We start from the raw sequence: 21,103 nt of genomic DNA, 5'->3' as shown, positions 1-21,103 counted from the left end.
CACTCACCTCAGCCTCCCAAAGGCACGGGATTACAGGCTGAGCCACCGAGGCCGGCTGTTATTTTGGCATATTTTCTTCACAACATTCCAGGTTTTTAACATGTTTTTGTGGGCAGAAACAAATGTATGTTTACCAATTTATCTTTGATCCTCTTCTGCTTTTGTCAAAGTTATTTTTTTTCTGACTTCTTTCCCTTCCTCTCGATCCTCCCCACCTCTGATTTCCCTCCACACCAATTTTGAACACATTTGAACCTCTGCTTTGATGATGTTAAGAATCAGAAGATGGAGGAGGACCTTTTCTTTTCTTCTTTGTTTTTGAGATGGAGTCTCACTCCGTTGCCCAGACTGGAGTGCAGTGGCACTCACAGCTGCCCCAGTGTCCACCTACTGGGCTCCAGCGATCCTTCCGCCTCAGCCTTCCAAGTAGCTAGAACTACAGGCACGCACTAACACGCCCTGCTAATTTTTTATTTATTGTAGAGACACAGTCTCACCAAGTTGCCTGGACTGATCTGGAACCCGTGGGCTCAGGCAATCCACTCGCCTCGGCCTCCCAAAGTGCTGGGATTACAGGCTGAGCCAACGAGCCTGGCTGGGTCTTTTCTTTTCTATAGTTGTCCACGACAGCTGAGAATATTTCCTCATCCTCTTACTCTCCCCCAAACCACTGCAGAATGTCACCCCATAGAAAGTTCCAGGTGCCTAGAACTTATTTAGCTATATGGCTGAAATTTGCTTCTCTCTCAAAAAGTCCTTGCGGACTTAGCCACTGTCATAACAAATGCCGACCACAGTTGGGTGGGACATTTTCTCTGCTCTGGTTCTTTTAGTTGAAAGTTTGGGCAGTTCATCCATTTATTGAAAAGCAATGGAAATGACTACGTCAGAGATCTGACAAATTGGTCCCATATTTCTGTAAGACAAATATTTTAGAGCTGAGAGTATTAGGGTTTGAGGTCCAAGATAAAATCCTGTATTTATCATGACTGTGAGCTCAGTAAATTAGTATGGTCAACTAATTAGGCACAGGCTGGCTTTTCTTCAGACAGGTTATTGCCAACACAGGCTGGCTTTTCTGCAGACAGGTTATTGCCAACAACCATTTCATCTCAAGGTGGCTTCCTCCAACATGGAAGCTTCAGGGATGCTAGGAACCTAAATAAGACAGAATTAAAGGTCACTTCAGGTCTGTAGCTCGATGACATCACATGTTACATTTAAGAATCAACATAAATATGTTTGGAATGATTTGTTTCCTCATATTTTTCAAGTTCTGCAATTCCAGTGAATCAAGTGTAGCAGCTGACCACTAGTACTGAGGAGACTTCTACCTAGGGAGAATATTGAGATTGGCTGATGACACCTGTGTGGGGATGGACGTGATAGTGCCCCTGCCACAATTAGCCATCCCTGCTGGGGTCATTGGAAATTGAATGTGAGGAGCAGGGAATAAGGGCAATGAAACCTGCAACAGATTATTCTGGATCAAAGAAAACCACCTCCTATCAGATCTTTATAACATATCTCAAGATGGTCATATTATGATACAAAGTTTATATACCAATTTATCTCCTCAACAGGCAATAGCGTTTAACAAATTCATAACTCTGGGCTGGGCATAGTGGCTCAGGCCTGTAATCTGTCAGTAACCCTCAGCCTCCCAAAGAGGCCGAGGAAGAAGGATTACTTAAGTCCAGGAGTTCAAGACTAGCTTAAGCAACATAAAGAGAACTCTCTACAAAAAAAAAAAAGTTAGCCAGGTGTGGTGGTGCATTTTTGTAGTCCCAGTAACTAGGGAGGCTGATAAGGAAGGATTGTTTGAGCCCAGGAGTTGGAGGTTGCAGTGAGCCATGACCATGCTAGTGCATTTCAGCTTGGTCAATAGGGTGAGACCTTAACCAAAAAAAAAAAACAAAAAAATCACAACTCTAGGCTCTGTTCATAGTTTATAATAAAGAATAATAATTTTAGGTGGGTCTCAATTATGAGGACATATTAATTGAGCTGAGATTCTTTTCCTACTGGGGGATATATGGCAAGCACACATTTTTATTTATTATGTACACGAATGTCTTGAACTGAGGCAGAACATTTACTTAACCCGAGGGTTGCCTTGATAACATACATGTAAACAAAATCTTAGAATTTTCTAATACTGCTATCTGGAATTAGTAGTCCCAAGGGAAGTCACGAGGGAAGGTGTGTGTTGTCTGTCTCTGTTTCACTCCTGTGATGAAGCCTGATTCTCTAGGGTTATAATTCACCTTCTGTCTCAGTGCCCTGGTAATGTGCCTGTTTTCTGGAGGGAGAGCCAAGAGGTTCTTTTGAATGAAATATGAAAATACACCCAAGGACAATCCATGGAATGTTCTTTTCTTGCGACCAGGAAAGCACTACGGGGTGTACAGCTGCGAGGGCTGCAAAGGGTTCTTCAAAAGGACCATCAGGAAGGACCTCATATACACGTGTCGGGATAACAAAGACTGCCTCATCGACAAGCGCCAGCGCAACCGCTGCCAGTACTGTCGCTATCAGAAGTGCCTTGTCATGGGCATGAAGCGGGAAGGTGAGGCCCCCCCATGGGGACAGGTACGCAGGAAGGAATGGGGGGTAGGGGGAACAACCCTGCTGGGTGAGGCCGTGTGGGAAGTGGAGGTCTGAAGTGAGGTTCAGATGGCTTTGGTGCCTAGTGCTGAGGTGACTTCTGCTTAGGGAGAGCATGGAGTTTGGTTCATGATACCTGTGGGGACAGTCATGTAGCACTCCTGACACAATTAGCCATCCCTGCTGGGGTCATTGGAAACTGAATGTGTGGAGTAAGGAATAAGGACAATGAAACCTGCAACAGATTACTCTGGATCAAACAAAATCATCCCCTATCAGATCTTTATATCATATCTCAAGATTGTCATATTCGATGATGTAAAGTATATATACCAATTTACCTCCTCAGCAGGCAGTAGCATGACTTCTTGAGTGTTGCAACTGAATGTTCCCTTGCCCTAGGGAGTGTGTATCTCCAGGGCAAAGAGGGCAGGGGGAGTCTTCCTCTTCCACTTTCTCCAGACCTCTCCCGGAGCCCAAAGAGTTGTCCCCAAACCAGACCCTCTCCCATTTTCTTCTAGTAGCCAGGCAGCAAATCTCAGAACTGAGGTTTCAGGGTCCTTGTGCTCTGCTCTACAGTGGAATGCCAGCCTGACCTTCAGGGTACATCTAGCTTCCCTCCTCTAATCCTAGGTCTCTTTTATAAGCTTGGTCTGCTATAAATCCTTTCATATATTCCACCATCTTTTGGCATTATTGGTATCTTACAGATCTGACAGTCCCAACTTTGTCATTCAGAGAAACCTCCATTGTGCATTTAAACTGTTAAATCTTTTAATTTATAGTGTAGATTAGCTGGGCTACTTTAGTGTCAGAGAAAAAATATCTGAAAGTGCTTTCTGTTCCTTCAACAGATCGAAAGCCTTTCCACTAAATAGCAAATAGATGAAATTAGGCATTGAATTAACTAGTGAACTCAAGCGAGAACATGGGGTTAGTGGTGAATCTTAATAGACTTTAGTGTAAGGAGGTCCTGCCCCTCTGTAGGAAACAGGAACAAGGGGTTTTATCAGTCCTAGCAGGCTCCTTATTCCTGAGGAACCTCTTTTCTATGAGGAGGGGGAGTCTGATAAAAGGACCACTGAAGGACCAGGCTCTTTGCCACCAACAAGAAAACATAAATCTTGTAATCTTAGCATGCCAAGATAGAGGTGACCCTGTGGAATCACCCAATCAGTGTAGCCATTCTGCGGATGGGGAAACAGGTGCAGAAGGTGAGCTGAGTTCACCAAGGTCTGAAGGCAGCAATGAGTTGACACTGGGTCTCTGGCTCCCAGATTGGTGCTTGTCTCACATCTCCTCTCCTGCCAGGGTGTGAGGGCACTGGGGACTACCCTTGTCCTGACATCTAGCAGGAATCTCCAAATCAACAGAGCTCCTGATCATGTGCCCCACCCCTGCCTGTTCACTGCACAGTCTTCCACTCTCAGGAAATGACTGTTCGCTTCTCAGCTGCTCAGACCAAACTCCTCTGACTCCCTTCCTGCTTTCTTTCACACACCACGGCAATGGGTGATGTCTCCTCAAACTATGCCCAGCATCCCTCCATGCCTCACTACTTTTACGGCTACCACTGAAGCCAAGCCACTTATATCTTTTGCAATAATCCAGATAGCATCCTCAGATATCTCCCTGCTGCTGTCTTTGTCTTTCTACGATATCCTCTTAGCAGAGCAGTCAGAGTGAGGTTTTGGACAAGTGGGTCGGGTCAAGCCATTCCTCCACCCAAATCTTTCAGTGTCTTCCTTTCTCACCCAGAAAAAGGCAACATCCTTGTTGTGACTTCAAGGTTGTACATGGTCTGGCTGCCCCACTGCCTCTGCTTCAGCCTTCCTGGTTGCTCTACTGGTCCTCAAATGAACTAGGAATGTCCTCTATCTCAGGGTCTTTGCACTTGCTATCTGTCGATCCAGAATGCTTTTTTCCCAGGTGTCTACATGGCTCACTTCTTCTCTTCCTTCAGGTCTTTACTCAACTGTCACCTTCTGGGCAAAGCCTTGCCTGGTTTCACTGTCTACAATTGCATTAGCCACCCCCAGTGCTTCCGTGTCTCTTTCCCACAGCATTGATCTCTATCTAGCATATTTATTTCTCTTGTTTATTGTCTTATCCATGAAGACAGAGGTTTTGTCTGCTTTTCCCCCCACTGCTATATCACCAGTGCATTAGTGTACTAGCGTATCACTAGTACATTACAGCAACTTAATAAATAAATTGTTAAATAAATGATTTAAACTGAAGGCTGAAATCAGAAGTTTGAGAGATGCAAGACTTTCTCACAATCACTCATTCAGTCATTCATTGAGCATGTATGGGCGCTGCCTTTGTGCTTATTCATAACCTGCCATGGCAGGGGACTAATGAGATACAGATTGGGACATATGATGTGAACTGTCAACTGGGAAAAACTGTCTTCTTTCTGCCAGGATAGAATTGGTAATCCTTGTAGCTCCTCCCACCATGATTGTCAAAACATGAACTTGATGATCACAAGTGTGTCTCCCCTAGCAACAGCATAATGGTTGTGTGGTCATTTTTCTCCTCCTAGAACATATGAAATACATTTTAGGTTGACTTTGAAAAATAACAATTTTCAGGTAGGGCCCGGTAACTCTTGCCTGTAATCCCAGCACTTTGGGAGGACAAGGGAGGAAAGTTGCTTGAGCCCCAGAGTTCAAGATCAGTCTAGGCAACTTAGCAAGATCTCATCTCCACAATGTCTTTTGCAACAATGGGAATGGAATTGGAGAACATCATTCTAAGGGAAACTAACTCAGGAACAGAAAACCAAGCACCGTATGTTCTCACTTACAAGTGAGAGCTAAACCAAGGACATGCAAAGACATGGAGAATAGTATAATGGACTCTGGAGACTCAGAAGGGGGAGGGATGGAGAGACCAAAATAATAATAATAATAATAATAATAACCTACTGGGTACAATGTGTATGAGTGGGGGTGGTGGGTACACTTAAAGCCCAGACCAAAACTATTTGTACCCTCCAAAGCTATTGAAATTAAAAAATAAATAAAATAGTCTAGGCAACATAGCGAGATTTCATCTCCACAAAAAAATTAAAAAAATTAGGTGAGCATAATGGTGTGTGCCTGTAGTTCCAGCTACTCGGGAGGCTGAGGCTGAAGGATTGCCTGAGCCCAGAAGGTCAAGGCTGTGATGAGCCAAGATTGTGCCACTGCACTGCAACCTGGGCAACAGAGTAAGACCCCAACTCAAAAAAAATTTTTGTTTTAATTAAACACATGATATTGAATTAAAGGAAGGTGGATGTCCTCAGTCAGAGAAACATAATTTCTCTTTCTTCATTGTTCGTCTAATGCATCTCTCAAAAGTCAACCTGAATATCTCCCAGCTCAGTTAGGGTCAAAGTCGTCAACAGGTCACATGATGGGACATTTGCTTCTTTCATTAAAAAACACACACACACAACAAACAAACATGCAAACAAACACCAGTAAGTAAATAAAACAGTAACATGAATTACAAGAGACTGAACAGTCCTTGTTTCAAACCGAAGATTGTCCTGGTAATTTAATTAAAAAATTGGACCCAGTTTTTGCTACAATAAAGAATGTGGAGAAACAGGAGTGATGAAAACTTGAGTTAACAACATTGGTAGAGAAAAAGAAGCTCTTAGAGAACTTTCTAATGAGGATGATCTCATTTACTCAGACAAAGAGAAGTCAATGAGTTCTTCGTCTCACTATGTGAAGGGGGCCACTTTTGAAAGGCCACTGGACAGCCTTTCCTTCCCACCATCATTTCTGGCCTTACAGAATTTGGGGCTCCATCTGGGCACTTTCTTGAGAATAAGAATAATAACATCCAGGAGCAGATAACTGAGAGAGACTACAGAAACTACACAGAAAGAGATGGAATTGTGTTGGACTCAGAATTCACCTGCTGGGGAACAGGAGCCAAGTCCTGTAGCCCTTTCAGGATATATGAGGCTAGAGTAGATATTTGCTGTTCTCATGTAACATATCCAATTTCTAAAAGAAGAAACAAAAGTTCAGAGAGGCAAGGGACCTGCCTAAGCTTACACAGCAAGCAAATGGCAGACCTGGTGTAGGACCGGGACCCTCTGACTCCCAGGCCACCTCTGGAGTTCTGGGAAGTCTGTTTCCATGATTTCTGGTCACATACACGTAGTATCAAAACTACAGAAGGAACTATCTTTGAGGCCATTTGCAGGCAGCATTGCATTCTTATGAGCCCCGTAAGCCCTTTATTACTCCAACTTGCCTAGTGTCTTTGATGTAGGACAGAGGGGCAAGAGATAGGCTCGAGAGACAGCCACTGTGGGTCCACCTGCTGGTTCCACCACTGTCTACTTTCGACCTCAGGCAGTTTGCTAGCATATCTATGGCTCATAGTCCCTCAGGAGGCTGTTGTAGAAATTAAATAAAATAGAATCTGTAAAAGTGTTGAGCATAATTCCTGACACAGAGAAAGTACTCCATCCATTTTGGCTATTGTGGTAAATTTCTAATAAATACAAATGGGACCCCCAAAACCCAGATTTTTAATAAATAAAAAGTGTGTATTTAATCTTACATGTATAAACTTCAGCCACCTTCAAAGTACTCTCTATCTGATGCAATACACCTATGGAGATGCTTTATCCACTGCTCAAAACAGTTTTTAAACTTGTCCATTTTGATGCCTTTTAGTGCTTCTGCCGTTTTTTTGTTTCATCTCTTCCATATCAGCAAAATATTTTCCTTGGAGCACTTTTTTTTTATCCAGGGAAACAAAAAAAAATTCACTTGGAGTGAGGTCGGGTGAATAGGGAGGGCGGGCCATGGGGGTCATATCATTTTCGGTCAAAAACTATTGAACACTCAGCGTGGTGTGGGCAAGTGTGTTGTCAGGGTGGAAAATCCAGTCACCTGTTTGCCACAGCTCAGGACATTTCTTCTGCAACACAGCCTCCCACAACAACGCTAGCTGGTACACTGATGTCCATGGGTTCCTAGAACACTCAACTAGTGGGGGAAGCCTGTGCTACAAAAGGGCCCACCCTCCAAAAGATAATTGTGGTAAGTTTTGGGTCCTCCCTCATATATGTTGGATGAGTGGATAATATTCCATTGTCAAGCAGGAGTTTGGTACAATTTTAGATCATTCAAGTTTCCCTGGACGGCCCTGATGTATGTCATAGCAGTAGCTCAACCTATCTGCCATGTAGAAGATATCCCTCAATAACAGATATAGGACTCTTCGTTTATGACAGGAAGATTTATGGTGCAAAGAGGAAAAGTGATTAGCAAAGGACCACTCAATTAATGGCAAAATAGAAATTAGAATCTAACTCCCTGAAGTCAAGGTTATTTTCTTTGAGCCTTGAAGGTTATTTTCTCGAATGTTACAAGTCTGTGGAAGAAATTGATTGAAGACTACCTACAAAATTTAACTTAGTTTTGTTTCTCTCATCATTTAAAATCAAGACAAATAGAAGCCCATTCACCTACCTTTCAAGAATTAATACAAGAAGCATTCAACTTTAGCTAGCCAATCCAACTATGATTAAAAAATACATATCATAGTTTCTAAATGATGTCAGTGAGTGAAGACTGATGATGTGAATGGGATGTAAAGATGAGACAGAAAGAGGGACAGAATAAAGAATTGGTGGAAGAGGCCAAAAGGGAGATGGAGAGACAAGCCCGGGGGAATAAGAGGATACAGGGGGAAAGAGGAAGTAACTATTTTTATGGAGTTTTTATAATTATTTCACTAATCTCCACAAAACCATTTCAGTTAAGTGCTAAAATATCTGCTTTACAAATAAGGAAACTGAGACTTGCTAGGCTAATGATTAGTCCAATGCTATTTAGTGAGTAGATGATACAGCTACGTTTGAAAGAGTTTTTTTGACTCCACGGCACATGATTTTGCTCTACACTCTCTCCCGTCTTCTCCTCTCTGTCCTCTCTCCTTTCTGTTTCCTCCTTCCTCACCCCTGGCTTCATTATCTCTTTCCTTTCTTCCTTTTCTCCTTCCTTCCTATCCTCTCCTAACCATGCGGCCCCACTGTGGACCTGAGGGTCTCGGCAGGTCTTCACTAGACTTGGGAGTGTAAGTGGTTTTTGCAGTGTTATCCTTCTCTGACCTACCTTGAGAGATGGATATTGCTCACCCGACACATGAGATGCCCAGCACCCAGGCTCCAGTTCATCTGCGGCCTACGTGGCTCACTACCCCCTCACGGAGGAGGAGGAGTGTCGGGAAGTGGACTGTGGGGAGGGAGGGAGGAAGCCGAGAGGCAGGAGCTGCTAGTGGAGTAGCTGTCACTGAGCTTCAGGCTAGTCACCTGCAAGGATGCTAATTTTCTTGACTCTCAGGATGTAAAAAATGTGTTCTAAGATTGAATTGCTGCTGGGAGTAAGATGGAAGCCTCAACCTCCTCAGTGATTGAGACTAACTAAGCAGAGGCTATTCTCCTGATGAAGAGGCAGCATTGAGAAGGGAGGGGTCTGCCTTCCATCCTGATGTAGAGACACAGAGGGTTCTGGGAGCAGCAGTGAACCTTGATGAAAACCCCAGGCTTTGGGAAGGCTGAGATAATTCCAGCCTCCCCCTTTGCCTGGGAACCCTCCTCCACCTCCAATCAGCCGCTGAGTCTGAAATGTCATCTAGGTGACATCCCTCCACCCCTTCACTTACTAAATACCCACAGCTGGCTCCCTGAAGATCTTCCCTGACAAGTCAGATCAGGTGATGGTGTGCTCAAGCGGGTGCACTAGGGGCAGACCTAATGGGACGTGAATGCCAAGGATGATGCATGAGACCTGACAGAGGGAGCTTTAAAGCCATGTGCTTGCTACTTAACCCTTCCATGCTCGCAGATCTTGGGAGGCAGCAGGTAGAAGAGAAATGGGGGGACAGTAGGGGTGGCAAGGAGGTGGTGGTTCCAGGAAGAAAGGACAGAATCGGAGTTATTAAGGCTCAAAATGAGAACTTCTTAGTGTGGGCACCAGAATGCACTGGAAAGAATATGGGCTAAAGAGCCCTAGTTCTGTACATGCCCACAGAAGTAGCTCTGCTTTCCTGGCTTCACCTGTCAACATTGGAAATAGCTTCGCTTTCCTGGTTTCACCTGTCAACATCACAGCACCCCCCCCCGATTCAGTACCACGATGATACCCATTTTACAGATGAGAACATTGAGGCCTAGGTAGGTAACTAACTCTCCCTCTGCATGTCCTGCTGCATGTCAGCTGTGCAAGAGGAAAGGCAGAGGAGCCGGGAGCGAGCAGAGAGTGAGGCAGAATGTGCCAGTAGCGGTCATGAAGACATGCCTGTGGAGAGGATTCTAGAAGCTGAACTTGCTGTTGAACCAAAGACAGAATCCTACGGTGACATGAACATGGAGAACTCGGTATGCAGAGTCTTAGATCTCCATCATCTTCCATTTCTTAGGTGGGGCTGGAGAGGACGGAGGATGTATGAGATTCCCAGGCCCTGTCTGTCACAGAACTTTGCTCTTTTTTCAGACGAATGACCCTGTTACCAACATATGTCATGCTGCTGACAAGCAGCTGTTTACCCTCGTAGAATGGGCCAAGCGTATACCCCACTTCTCCGACCTCACCCTGGAGGACCAGGTCATTCTGCTTCGGGCAGGTAAAACATATTGGCTTCCTCTTTTCATGGGACAATCACCTGGGCTGCCATTTTGAAATGACCCTTAGGATCCTACAGAGGGCAACCTGATGGAGCCGCAGCCATCCGAGTTGTGTACCATGCTGGCCATGAGGAAACCTCAGCCAGGGCTGTTCTTTCTAATGCTGTGGTAGGCTCCTCAAATGGTATGGGCTGCCCAAAAAGCTTCCATTCTCAAATGAAACATCGTTTGTTAATGAGGGAGTGGGACTCTTTTCCTAAGCCCACTTTACAGCATGGCTTTATCATTTGCATTTAATTTTCAAAGACTGTTAAATCATTTTTATTGAGGGTAATTTGAAACGGCACTTCATTCTGTCATGAGACTGGCAAGTAGAAATAATCCCATTTCACAGGTAAGATAAAGAAGCCAAAGATGTTTGCTCAAGTTTGTGCTAGATGGACTCCAAGGTCTCTTTCTATTTTAAGATTCTATGTGCTATATTCTCTCCTGTCTCCTATTTCTGGGACACTGTGCAGTCCGTTGACATATGCCATGTCTCCTCTTTGTCACTGAGCCAGCAGGGAAATTTCATGAAGATTGACTGAGCATTGGGAACCAGTCCACTCATTCATTTCTGTTAGATAATGAGCAGTCACTGAGTGTCGACTGAAAGTTACACACTGTGTTGGGTGTTCCCAGACAACACCAAAGAAATAAAACTAGACTGTCAGGTCCTGGGGGCAGAGCCTGGGAGGTATATTCACTTTACCCGCCCTGGCAGCTAACACCATGGCTATTGTCTGCTAAATGTTCAGTCTTATTTGTTGACTGATAAGAAAAAAAGGGAGTCATTGTCCTCAAGCTGCCATTCTGGGCTGCATCAGAGGGACAGTGGGGGGCTGGGTGGAGCCACCAGTCAGGAGACCCCAATCTTGTCCTTCATTTCTTCACTAATTAGCTGTGTCGTCTTGAACGACTTCTTGCCCTCCCTGGATTTTCAGTTCTGTTTGTGTTATGTGGGATGATAACATGTGCACTGGGCGGTTATCAATGAGGCAAGAATGCGGTCTGCTTTCCCTCAAGGCCCCTCCTTCTCCTTGCAGGGTGGAATGAACTGCTGATTGCCTCTTTCTCCCACCGCTCGGTGTCAGTGCAGGACGGCATCCTTCTGGCCACGGGCCTCCACGTGCACCGGAGCAGTGCCCACAGCGCTGGGGTCGGCTCCATCTTTGACAGGTGTCTCCCTTCTGTTCTAGGATTCCCATGCGTGTGTAGACATGTGTGTACACACAAACTCACGTGAACCTGTGAGTCGTGCTGGGATGTGGGCTGGGTGACCCAAACAGCTGCACATGACCACACAGAGACCGTTAAGCTCCTGAAAATCTAAACCTAGGGAACGAGAGAAGGGGATGAAGACAAAGGTTGAGGTCATGGCAGGATGGAGACTGTCAGAGGCTGGCTTGGTTGCGAGGCAGATGGGAGTTCCTGTTATCCCTGTGGGTTTCCAAGGAAGAGGTTGGGCTATTGACATCAGCTGGTAAGCTGGGGATGGGGAGGTGGCCTGCTCATCCCAGTTAGGCCAAGGATGGAGACAAAGCTCAGGATCTGTCTTCAGGAGGCCAGGTGAGATGGGTTGTTTATGTTGGACTCTGTGATCCTGTAGCAGGAGTGACACCTTGGCAGAAATCCTGTGCCTCTAAGGATGAGAAAGGAAAACTGAGACTGCTGGTTTAAAGGGATAAATGAAATGAGTAGATTCATGACTCAGGGGTGAGAGCATGCCGAACTGGTCAAGAGGAGCATGAGGTTGAAAATCGTCTCTCTGTCCCATGCCAGGGCCCAGTGGCTCCTCTCGCCTCAGTCGCAGGTGGTCGGTCTTCCTGGGTGTATGTCCACCTGAGATGTGCACCTTCTTCCCTGCCTGTCCTACTACATGCTTGGTGTAGAGCGCAACACAACCTTTGGAATGGCTCGGTCCCCTTCATGGGTCCTGAGGGCTCTGCCCTTGTGCTGAACGGCTCTCCCTGCTGTGTTCTAGAGAGCCCTGCCCCATCACTGCTTTGCCTGTTGTGCTTCTAAAGTTTCTGATTTCCAAGCCTTCGATGTGTTCCCCAACCCCGCTCAGAGTTCTTGGCTTCCGCCTTGGCGCACCCCTGGCCTTTGCCTCCCATGCGCCTTTGTGTTGCTGCTTGTTGTTTCTGTGTCTGTTCCATGCAGGGAGGGACTGTGTCTTCTTCACCTCTGTACCCCTAGTGCCAGGTGCATCATCTAGACACAGAGAGAGTTCATAAAATAATGCTTGCATTCATTCAGTTGGTCCTTGGCCCCGTACTAATGGTGTTCTCATGACCTGCCCTTGTTTCCTGCAAACAGAGTTCTGACCGAGCTGGTTTCCAAAATGAAAGACATGCAGATGGACAAGTCGGAGCTGGGGTGCCTGCGAGCCATTGTACTGTTTAACCCAGGTGACCGCCATCCCTCCCCAGGGCTGCGTGCTGTCCAGCCCTCCTCCATGGCTAACTGCAGTGCTCCAACAGCTTCTGGTCCTCCAGCTCAGTGGAGACAGAGAGGGCAGGGCTAGGACTCCAGGAGAGCTCAGAAAGTCAACTGCTCACAACTTCTACCCCTAGAGCCACCTTCAGAATTTTTTTTTTTTTGAGTTAGAGTTTCACTCTGTCACCTAGGCTAGAGAGCAGTGGTACACTCATGGCCACCCCAGCGTTGACCTGCTGGGCTCCAGTGATCCTTCCACCTCAGCCTTCCAAGTAGCTGGAACTACAGGCATGTGTTACCATGCCCGGCGAATTTTTTGATTTATTGTAGAGACAAGGTCTCACCAAGTTGCTTGGGCTGGTCTCTAACCTGCGGGCTCAGGCAATCCACTCGCCATGGCTTCCCAAAGTGCTGGGATTACTGGCTGAACCACTGAGCCTGGCCCAATTTTTTTTTTAAAGTCAGAGTCTCACTCTCACCGAGGCTGAAGTGAGTGAGATTCAGAGGCATGACCACAGTTCACTGTATCCTCCAACTCATGAACTCAAGTGATCCTCCTACCTCAGCCTTCCAAGTAGCTGGGGCTATAGGTGTGCACTACCACACCTGATTTACTTTTTTATTTTTATAGAGATGAAGTCTTGCTATGTTGTCCAGGCCAGTCTTGAACTCCTGGGCTCAAGCAGTCTTCCCACTGAAGCCTTCCAAAGTGCTAGAATTACAGGCGTGAGCCACTGTGCTTGACCAGAAATGTTTTGAGTGGATACTCACTGCACACCTTTGGGGGCAAGTGGGGAAGATGGGTGATATCTGGGTGGCTCATGGTGCTAGTGAAAGAGGTAGTAACAAGTGGTCAGAGTATGGGTAAAGCCACGGGGATTGGTCGATGGATTGGATACAGGATATGAAAGAAAGAGAGGAGTTTGTAATTCTTGGGGTTTTTCATTTTGTTTTGCTTTCCTGAACAATTGGGAAGATGATGTTGTCATTCACTAAGAGGGAGCTCCAGGGGAAGTGAGCTCTGAGGGTGAGTGGGCAGGAATCAAGGGCTTGTCTCTGGCCATTAAAATCGGAGGGAGATCGTGGACATTCAAGAGCAGCTCTCCAGGAAGCGACAGCTCACGTGAGCCTGGATTTCACAGGAGAAGCCAGGACCAGAAGCTGTCTGCCTCCACCTGTGTGAGCCACAAAACCGGGCGAGGTCATCCAGGGAGTACATAAAACTAGAGAGGACGGCTGGGGGCTGAGCCTGGGGCAAGCCAACGTTTAGGGGTCAGGATAAAAGGAAGAGCTGGCCGAGGAGCCTGAGAAGCGTTGTCAGAGGGACAGGGAGAGAACCAGAGGAGCAGTGTCCTGGAAGCCCAGGGGACAAAGTCATTTCGAGGAGGAGGAGGTGATCAGCTTCATCAAAGGCAGCTGCGGGCCAAGGAAGACAAGCCTTCAGGATTACGTGGCAATTTACTCATGTGCTTTAGCTCCAGAATCAGGCATTCACTGATGTTGGACTCGTGTCCATTTAGTTTTGCATACCATCTCATCACTTAGTCCCCATTTAGAATGTGGTAAATGCTCAGTAAGCATCTGCAGGTGATCTTTCTAGGCTGGTCCAGATAAAACAAAGCTCTCCTCTGAGGAGTTAGTGGTGGGTACATTTGGCTATGAACAGGGTTTCAACCCTTTGCCCCAAGAGTTTATTGGGTAGATTGGGCACAGGAAGGAGAGCAAGGGGCACGGTGACCAACTTTGTTTATTTCATAATTATCCCTTATCCAGGATGTCTCTGATAACCCTAGCGGAGGTGGTCAGGGGGAGGGAGGACAGCTCTGTGACAGGTTATGTTACCAGAGGCTAAATCAGTGGTCTTTTTTAGATGCCAAGGGCCTGTCCAACCCCTCTGAGGTGGAGACTCTTCGAGAGAAGGTTTATGCCACCCTCGAGGCCTACACCAAGCAGAAGTATCCAGAACAGCCAGGCAGGTGAGAGAGTGCTGGGGACTATACCCACAGCAGCTACCACTCTCCGTTAACTGAGCATTTGATGTGCAGCAGATCCTGGTGAGATGGTTTCAAATGTGATGCCATCTTCAAACAAGCTGAAAGTCACTAAAAGGCTGACTCCCTGGGGCTAGAGGTCCCGTCTGTCTCACTCACCATCTCTCCTCAGGCACCAGCACCCAGAGCGGTGCCTGGCACACAGCACACATCTCTAAATGTTGGATGGATGACAAATGCATGAGTGCGTATGAGAGTCCTCATCTCCACTTTACCAAGGAATGAAGCTCAGCAAGGTTAAGTAACTTGCTGGAGATCACAGAACTGGCTTGCAGGGGAGGTGGAATGGGAGCCCCAATTGGGCTGATGTCACAGAGCCTGTAGTCTGACGTTTGACCACGGTGCTTTCTGGTCTGCCCCCGCACCCCTCCCCCGACAGTAGAAAGCACCGGCTTTGGGAGTCAGGAGATGTGGCTGCTGGTCCCTAGGGTGCCGTCTCTGTGGCCTCCATCAAGGTGCTGGGTCAAGTTTGGGCTCCTCATTTGGAAGGAAGGACGTTGTTCTAGAAGATCTCTGAGCCCATCTTGCAGTTTAGGTATTTCTGAGTTATTTTAAAAAACGTTGTTCTCAAAAGTTTCTTCCAAAGTTCAGCTAAACACAAGGAGTTGTTCCTTTTGTTATTCCAGTTAAAATGAGAAAATAGGATCCTCAAACCTCATAGAAAACTGGAAGTGAAACGGAAAAGACTGTCTTCAAGATATATTAGTTTTGTCTTTAGGACTGATCTTTTATGCTCTTGATTCTCACTGATAATTTTTATTCCTCTGGGAAGTCTAATATCCATTAATCTGTTTATTCTGGGTTATATGCCAATGTCTATCAACTGACCCAGGAGGCTGAACTGTATTTTATTTTATCCCACTTTGCCACCCAGGCTGGAATGCAGTGGCGCTATCATAGCTCACTGCAGCCTCAATCTCCTAGACTCAAGCTATCCTCCCTCCTCAGCCTCCCAAGTAGCTGGAACTACAGGCATGCGCCACCATGCCCAGCTATTTTTAAAAATTTTTGTAGAGATGGGGTCTTACAATGTTATTCAGTAAGCTGTGTTTTCTGTTGGAGGCTATGGATAAATCTGAGTGGATGGGGTTCAACCTCTTGATGCAATGAATAGGCAGGTCTAGTATATTACTAGTATATGAGTAAGAGAGATTAAACTGTAGAAACAGACCTACCAAATGTCAGGACCTTAATATAATAGTAGGTTTTTTGTGTTCACAAATCTGGGTAGGTAGTCTGTTCAGAGATGCGGCTCTTTTTCCGCCATCACTCAGAGATCCAGGCTCCTTCCATCTGGAGCCACACTGGGTTTTGCACCCAGATAGTGGGAGGGGAGAGAGGTGGAGGAGCCTAGGTGGGCCCTAGGTCTTGCGAGGTCCCTTATCCTCAGTCACTTCCATTGACTGAAGCTTAGTCACGTGACCCAGCCAGCCCCAAAAGAGTCTGGTGAGCACCTGGCAGTCTCTTCTTCCCCTCAACAGGTGAGGCTGGGAGAGCCCTGCCCAAGGGGTTGGGACCTGGCTGCCAGCATCAGTGTGATCCCTGGCAGGTGCGAGCCCTGGGTAAGTCATGTTAACTGAAGCCCTGAGTTGGGTGCTTTCTACCGAGTCTTCCAGTGCTATGGCAACAGTAGATGGGCTTTTTGAGCACATATTTTGTGCAGGGCATTAGGAACAGTGAGCCTCATTCTCAGGCTTTCCCTGAAATTGGCTCTAGGTCTTGCTGTTTATCTTTAAAACAAACAAACAAACAAAACACAATTTTCTTTTTTCCTAATGATAAAAGCAGCGCATGCTTTAGTAAAAACAAGAAAAGTATTTTTTAGATCAGGTAATAAAAACTGACTGTAAATATTTTGGTATGTTTCTTTCCTGCATCCTTGTGTATCTATGAATGTGTCTGCAGAAATAGTATTTACAGAGATGAAAGTAGACGATTTCGTGTATGATTTTTTTCCTGTTTTTCATTTAGGAATTTTATCAAAGTATTGACAAGTACAAATGATCATTGTCAATGGTTTTGTAATATTTCTCTGTCTGGATGTCTCCCAATGTATTTAGCCACTGCCCTGTGGTTGACGGTTAGGTTGTTTTTAATGAATATCACTTTTTAAAAAATTTTTTTATTTTTATTCATTTTTTTTTTTTTAGTTGGAGTCTCACTCCTTGGTCCAGGCTGGAGTGCAGTGGCATGCTCACGGCCACCCCAGCATTGACCTGCTGGGCTCCGGCGATCCTTCTGCCTCAGCCTTCCAAGTGGCCAGAACTACAGGCATGCGCTATTTTTTGATTTATTGTAGAGACGAGGTCTTGCCAGGTTGCCCGGGTGGGTCTTCAACCCTCGGGCTCAGGCAACCCACTCGCCTCGGCCTCCCAAAGTGCTGGGATTACTGGCTGAGCCACCGAGTCGGGCCATGAATATCACTTTTAAAACTTTAGAACTTGACTCTTCCTGGAAGAGGGCTGCCAGGGCCTGGGCTGCCTCCAGACACAGTGAAGAGATGCCAACTCTTGTTGCCATAGAGCTGGGAGACGTGGTAGAAAGCATCCAACTCACAGCTTCAGTTTCATGGCTTGCCCCGGTCACGCACCTGCCAGGGGCCTAGCTCATGCTGGCAACCAGGCCCTCCGGCAAGGCAGAGCCTGGAACTTCAGAGAGGTGGCAGGGGCTGGATCCCTTCCTGACCCCTGGGTTCATCCAGAACAGCTTGGAAAGGGGGTGTCCGTCTGGATCAAGTCTTCGCCGGAGGCTCAGCAGGTACACCAGGGCGCCACTGACCACGCAGGTGGGCGTGCTGAAGGCTAGTCACCTCTGGTTCACAGGACCTGGTGGAGGGATTCTGGCACTGTCAGGTCAAGACTATCTTCTCAGTGGTGGACTGCTGCCATCCCGTGGAGACTTCTCAGAAGCGCACCTCACAGGGGCGGAGTCCTGCTTCCTCCAGCCAGAAAGTAGCAATCAAGACTGAGGAGGACACCGAGCTCACACACTCATTCTCCTGCACACACCACAGGCGCCTTCAAAGGCGTGAATGCCCCTTGCCGCCACCACGCGAATGAGGAACATGGTGACAGTTCCATGGCTGTCTCCATTCATGGGGTTTTATTTCTATTAGCCCTGATCTCAGTTCCTTAATCCAGGACACACAGCAAAGCGCAGTGTTCTGGCATAGTTAGCATTTCTCATATTGTGAAACTTTGATACTTTTAGTCAAAAAAATTTTAAAAAGTTGATCTCAGTTTAATTTTGCACTTTACAGGAAAGCTGTTTCCTGTGCCTTTTAAAACTCCTTTTTAAGTTTTATTTTTAGGGACAGAGTCTTGTTGTGTGACCCAGGATAGAGCGCAGAGGTGTGATCATAGCTCACTGCAACCTCAAACTCCTGGGCTTGAACAATCCTCCTACATCAGCCTCCTGAGTTGGGAGTACATGGTTCACACCACCACTCCTGTCTACTTTTTAAAAATTGTGGTTATTTTTTTTGTAGAGACAGGGCCTCGTTATGTTGCCCAGGTCTTGAACTACTGACCTCAAGAGATCCTCCCGCCTTCGCCTTCCAAAGGGTTGGGCTTACAGGCATGAGTCACTGTGCCCAGCCTAATTCCCTAAAACTCTTTAATGACACCACCAGGGGCTCAGTCTCCTTCCCCCTATCTAACCACCTCTTTGCTGCACAGTGATGTCATTCAGATGCCTGCAGGGGCTTGATCACTGGAAGCTTTCAAAGGTATATGTTGGCATTGGCATAGACCTGTCATTCCTCCATGCAGAGAAGCGATTTCTACTTTCTGAGATGATGCTACTCTGTTTTCTTATATTGCTACATTTCCATCCACATCATGAGGTATGAATGTAAACATTCACACACTTTCAAGGAACCCTGAAATCCAGTTTGTCACTTTTTCATGAAATGATGTTGTGATGCTCTGAGATCTCTGACTTGGGGCTATAAAGACTGATGTGATTCTGGCCCTCGCACTCTTTGTTGGAAGTTGTGAGTAGAGTGACTTAATTTCTAGTAGCATTAATGACGTTTAAGCTGAACTGGCATTGCCTTGGCTTAGAAGGATTTGCGGCAGAGGGCCACACGGGCTGAGTGGGAAAGGTCGCAGTGCGAGAGGCCTAGGGAACAACACATGGGAGATGAGTTCTTTCACACCCCGGTCTCTCCCTTGTGTGTCCCTCCTGATGAAGGTCCTCAGTTATAGGAAAGTGTGTGAGGGTGTGTATGTGCGGAGTGTGTGAGAGTGAGTGTGTGTGCATGTATATGTTGTAAGAGCATGTGGGAGTGTGTATGCATGTGTGCACGCATGTGTGAAACCATGTGCATGAGGTATGTGTGTACACATGTGTATGTGTGACCTCACGTGTGACCAAAGTATGAGAGCATGTGAGTGTGTGAATGAGTGTGTAAACATGTGCAAGGGTGTGTAAGGATGAGAGTGTGTGTGCGTGTGTGTATTGTGAGGATGTGTGAAACTGTAAGGAGTGTGCGTGTGTGTACGCACGAGTGGGGAAGAGTGGAAGTGTGTGCATGAGAGTGAGTGTGTACGAGCGTATGAGTGTGCATGTGTGAGTGGCAAGGGTGTGTGCGTGAATGCACATGTGTGGGTACATGTAAGAACATGTGAGTCAGTGTGTATGTGTGTCTGTGTTTTGTCTCCCCAGACAGACCATGGACTCCTCAGGCACAGAATACATTCTGGCTCCTTCTTTTCCTAACATAAAGGGAGGCACAAACTAAGAAACTTATCATAGGGCGGCCATACCTCATCAACAAGGGTACCTGCATAATCAATGTTTGTATACCTAACCCTGAATTTTACCCCATATCTTTAAAATTAAAAAAAAAATTTAAAGAATCTTATCATAAAAATTGGTAACAGTCAGCTACAAATTGGCAAGAATATTTGGTAACAGCTTGCATTGGTGACCTGGCCTGTAATCCCAGCTACCTGGAGGGGGAGGTAGGAGGATGGCTTGAGCCCAGGAGTTCCCGTCCAGCCAGGGCAGCGCAGCGAGACCCTCTTTCTAAAAAATATATTTTTTAAATGTGGCAACTGAAGCAAATTGAGGTCCCATTGCTTAAAGGAACTGTACCTTGAGGAAGACAGCAGGCTTCCAAGCCAGAGGCCACCTGGGCTCATGCCCGTTTCATGTCCCAGAGCCTGTTGCATTATCTGGAGCTGGAGCATGGCCATCTAGTGGCCACAATGCCCACGGACTCGCACACCTGCGGCGGCGTGCTCCAGCAGGTCAGCACAGGAAGCCTTGGGATGCAGAGTGTCAGGACAGCAGCCATTGAGGGCTGGCCATACGGGTCCTCAGAGCGGTCCAGTTTCTCCTGCCCCGCCTCCATGGTGAAGAAGGGGCAAGGGACCATCCCAGGACATGGACGCAGGAGTCAAGGTTTCCAGGACGTCCTGCTCCACCTTTTGCCTCTGGGAGGGACAAGCCCTCTGGCCTAGGACTGGAGCCTCTTCAACCAACCTCTCTCCTCCCCTTCACGCTCCTGTCTCTGACACAGCCTGGCCGAGCCTGACGCCTCTGCTTCCCCACAGGTTCGCCAAGCTGCTGCTACGCCTCCCGGCCTTGCGCTCCATCGGCCTCAAGTGCCTGGAGCACCTCTTCTTCTTCAAGCTCATCGGGGACACCCCCATTGACACCTTCCTCATGGAGATGCTGGAGACGCCGCTGCAGATCACCTGAACCCTTCGGCTGCCGCCCCCTCCTGGGATCAGCCTGGGCAGGTGTGTGTGGACTCGGGCCCTGTCCACGCCTCTCCACCTCCCACCCTGACCCCTTCCTGTCCCCCAAATGTGACGCTTATAATAAAGAAACCTTTCTACACGCGAGATTTTATAGGTGGACTTTTGTAGAGGTGGGAAAGGTCGCCCTTCTTCGGTATCTAAGGGGCTGGGGGGGTTCTGGAAGTTTCTGGGGAAGTGAATCAAGCCTCTGTACATAGGATCGGTTTAAATTATTTTTTCACTTGCCATGGAACGCAAACAAACAGATAATAAAATACTATGGTATCGGCATGACTGGAGCGCAGGGTGTGTTATTGTGCTCAGACATAGTGGAGGGCCGTGGGGGCTGGAAGTGGGCTGGGGGTAGCCTGGGGTCCTGAGCCAGTGAGTCCAGGGCGGCCCCAGAGGAGGCAGGAAGAGACACTTCCAGAATCAGCTGGCTTGTTTTTTTCCTCCTCAGAATAGTGAGCAGAAAGAGTCTTGTCCTGGAGGGGGGCAGTTGTGTCTACGGTCAAAAGAAAGCGTTCTCTTGACCAGGGAAGGTTCTCGGTTCCCAGGTGGTGATGTGT

The 21,103-nt window shown here is 47.0% G+C and overlaps 1 protein-coding gene across 2 annotated transcripts in view; it reads left to right on the top strand.

Moving 5' to 3' along the window:
- RXRG (retinoid X receptor gamma) overlaps positions 1–20,825 on the top strand; it is a 49,638-nt gene extending 28,813 nt beyond the window's left edge. Inside the window, exons 4-10 of one of the 2 annotated variants that reach the window (XM_008071083.1) lie at positions 2,390–2,569; positions 9,849–10,009; positions 10,125–10,254; positions 11,341–11,473; positions 12,614–12,705; positions 14,604–14,709; positions 20,346–20,825. In XM_008071083.1, coding sequence (XP_008069274.1) covers positions 2,390–2,569; positions 9,849–10,009; positions 10,125–10,254; positions 11,341–11,473; positions 12,614–12,705; positions 14,604–14,709; positions 20,346–20,493 — 950 coding nt within the window. In that variant the 3' untranslated portion in view covers positions 20,494–20,825. The remainder of the gene's footprint in view (positions 1–2,389; positions 2,570–9,848; positions 10,010–10,124; positions 10,255–11,340; positions 11,474–12,613; positions 12,706–14,603; positions 14,710–20,345) is intronic. The other variant, XM_008071084.2, reaches the window with a different exon arrangement.
- The last annotated feature ends 278 nt before the right edge of the window (positions 20,826–21,103 follow it).

Source organism: Carlito syrichta, unplaced genomic scaffold, assembly GCF_000164805.1.
Source record: "Carlito syrichta isolate Samal-C Ts95f unplaced genomic scaffold, Tarsius_syrichta-2.0.1 Scaffold314112, whole genome shotgun sequence".
Taxonomy (NCBI): Eukaryota; Metazoa; Chordata; class Mammalia; order Primates; family Tarsiidae; genus Carlito; species Carlito syrichta.
Note: the sequence above shows the minus strand (reverse complement) of the source record. Positions and strands in the feature narration are given on the sequence as shown.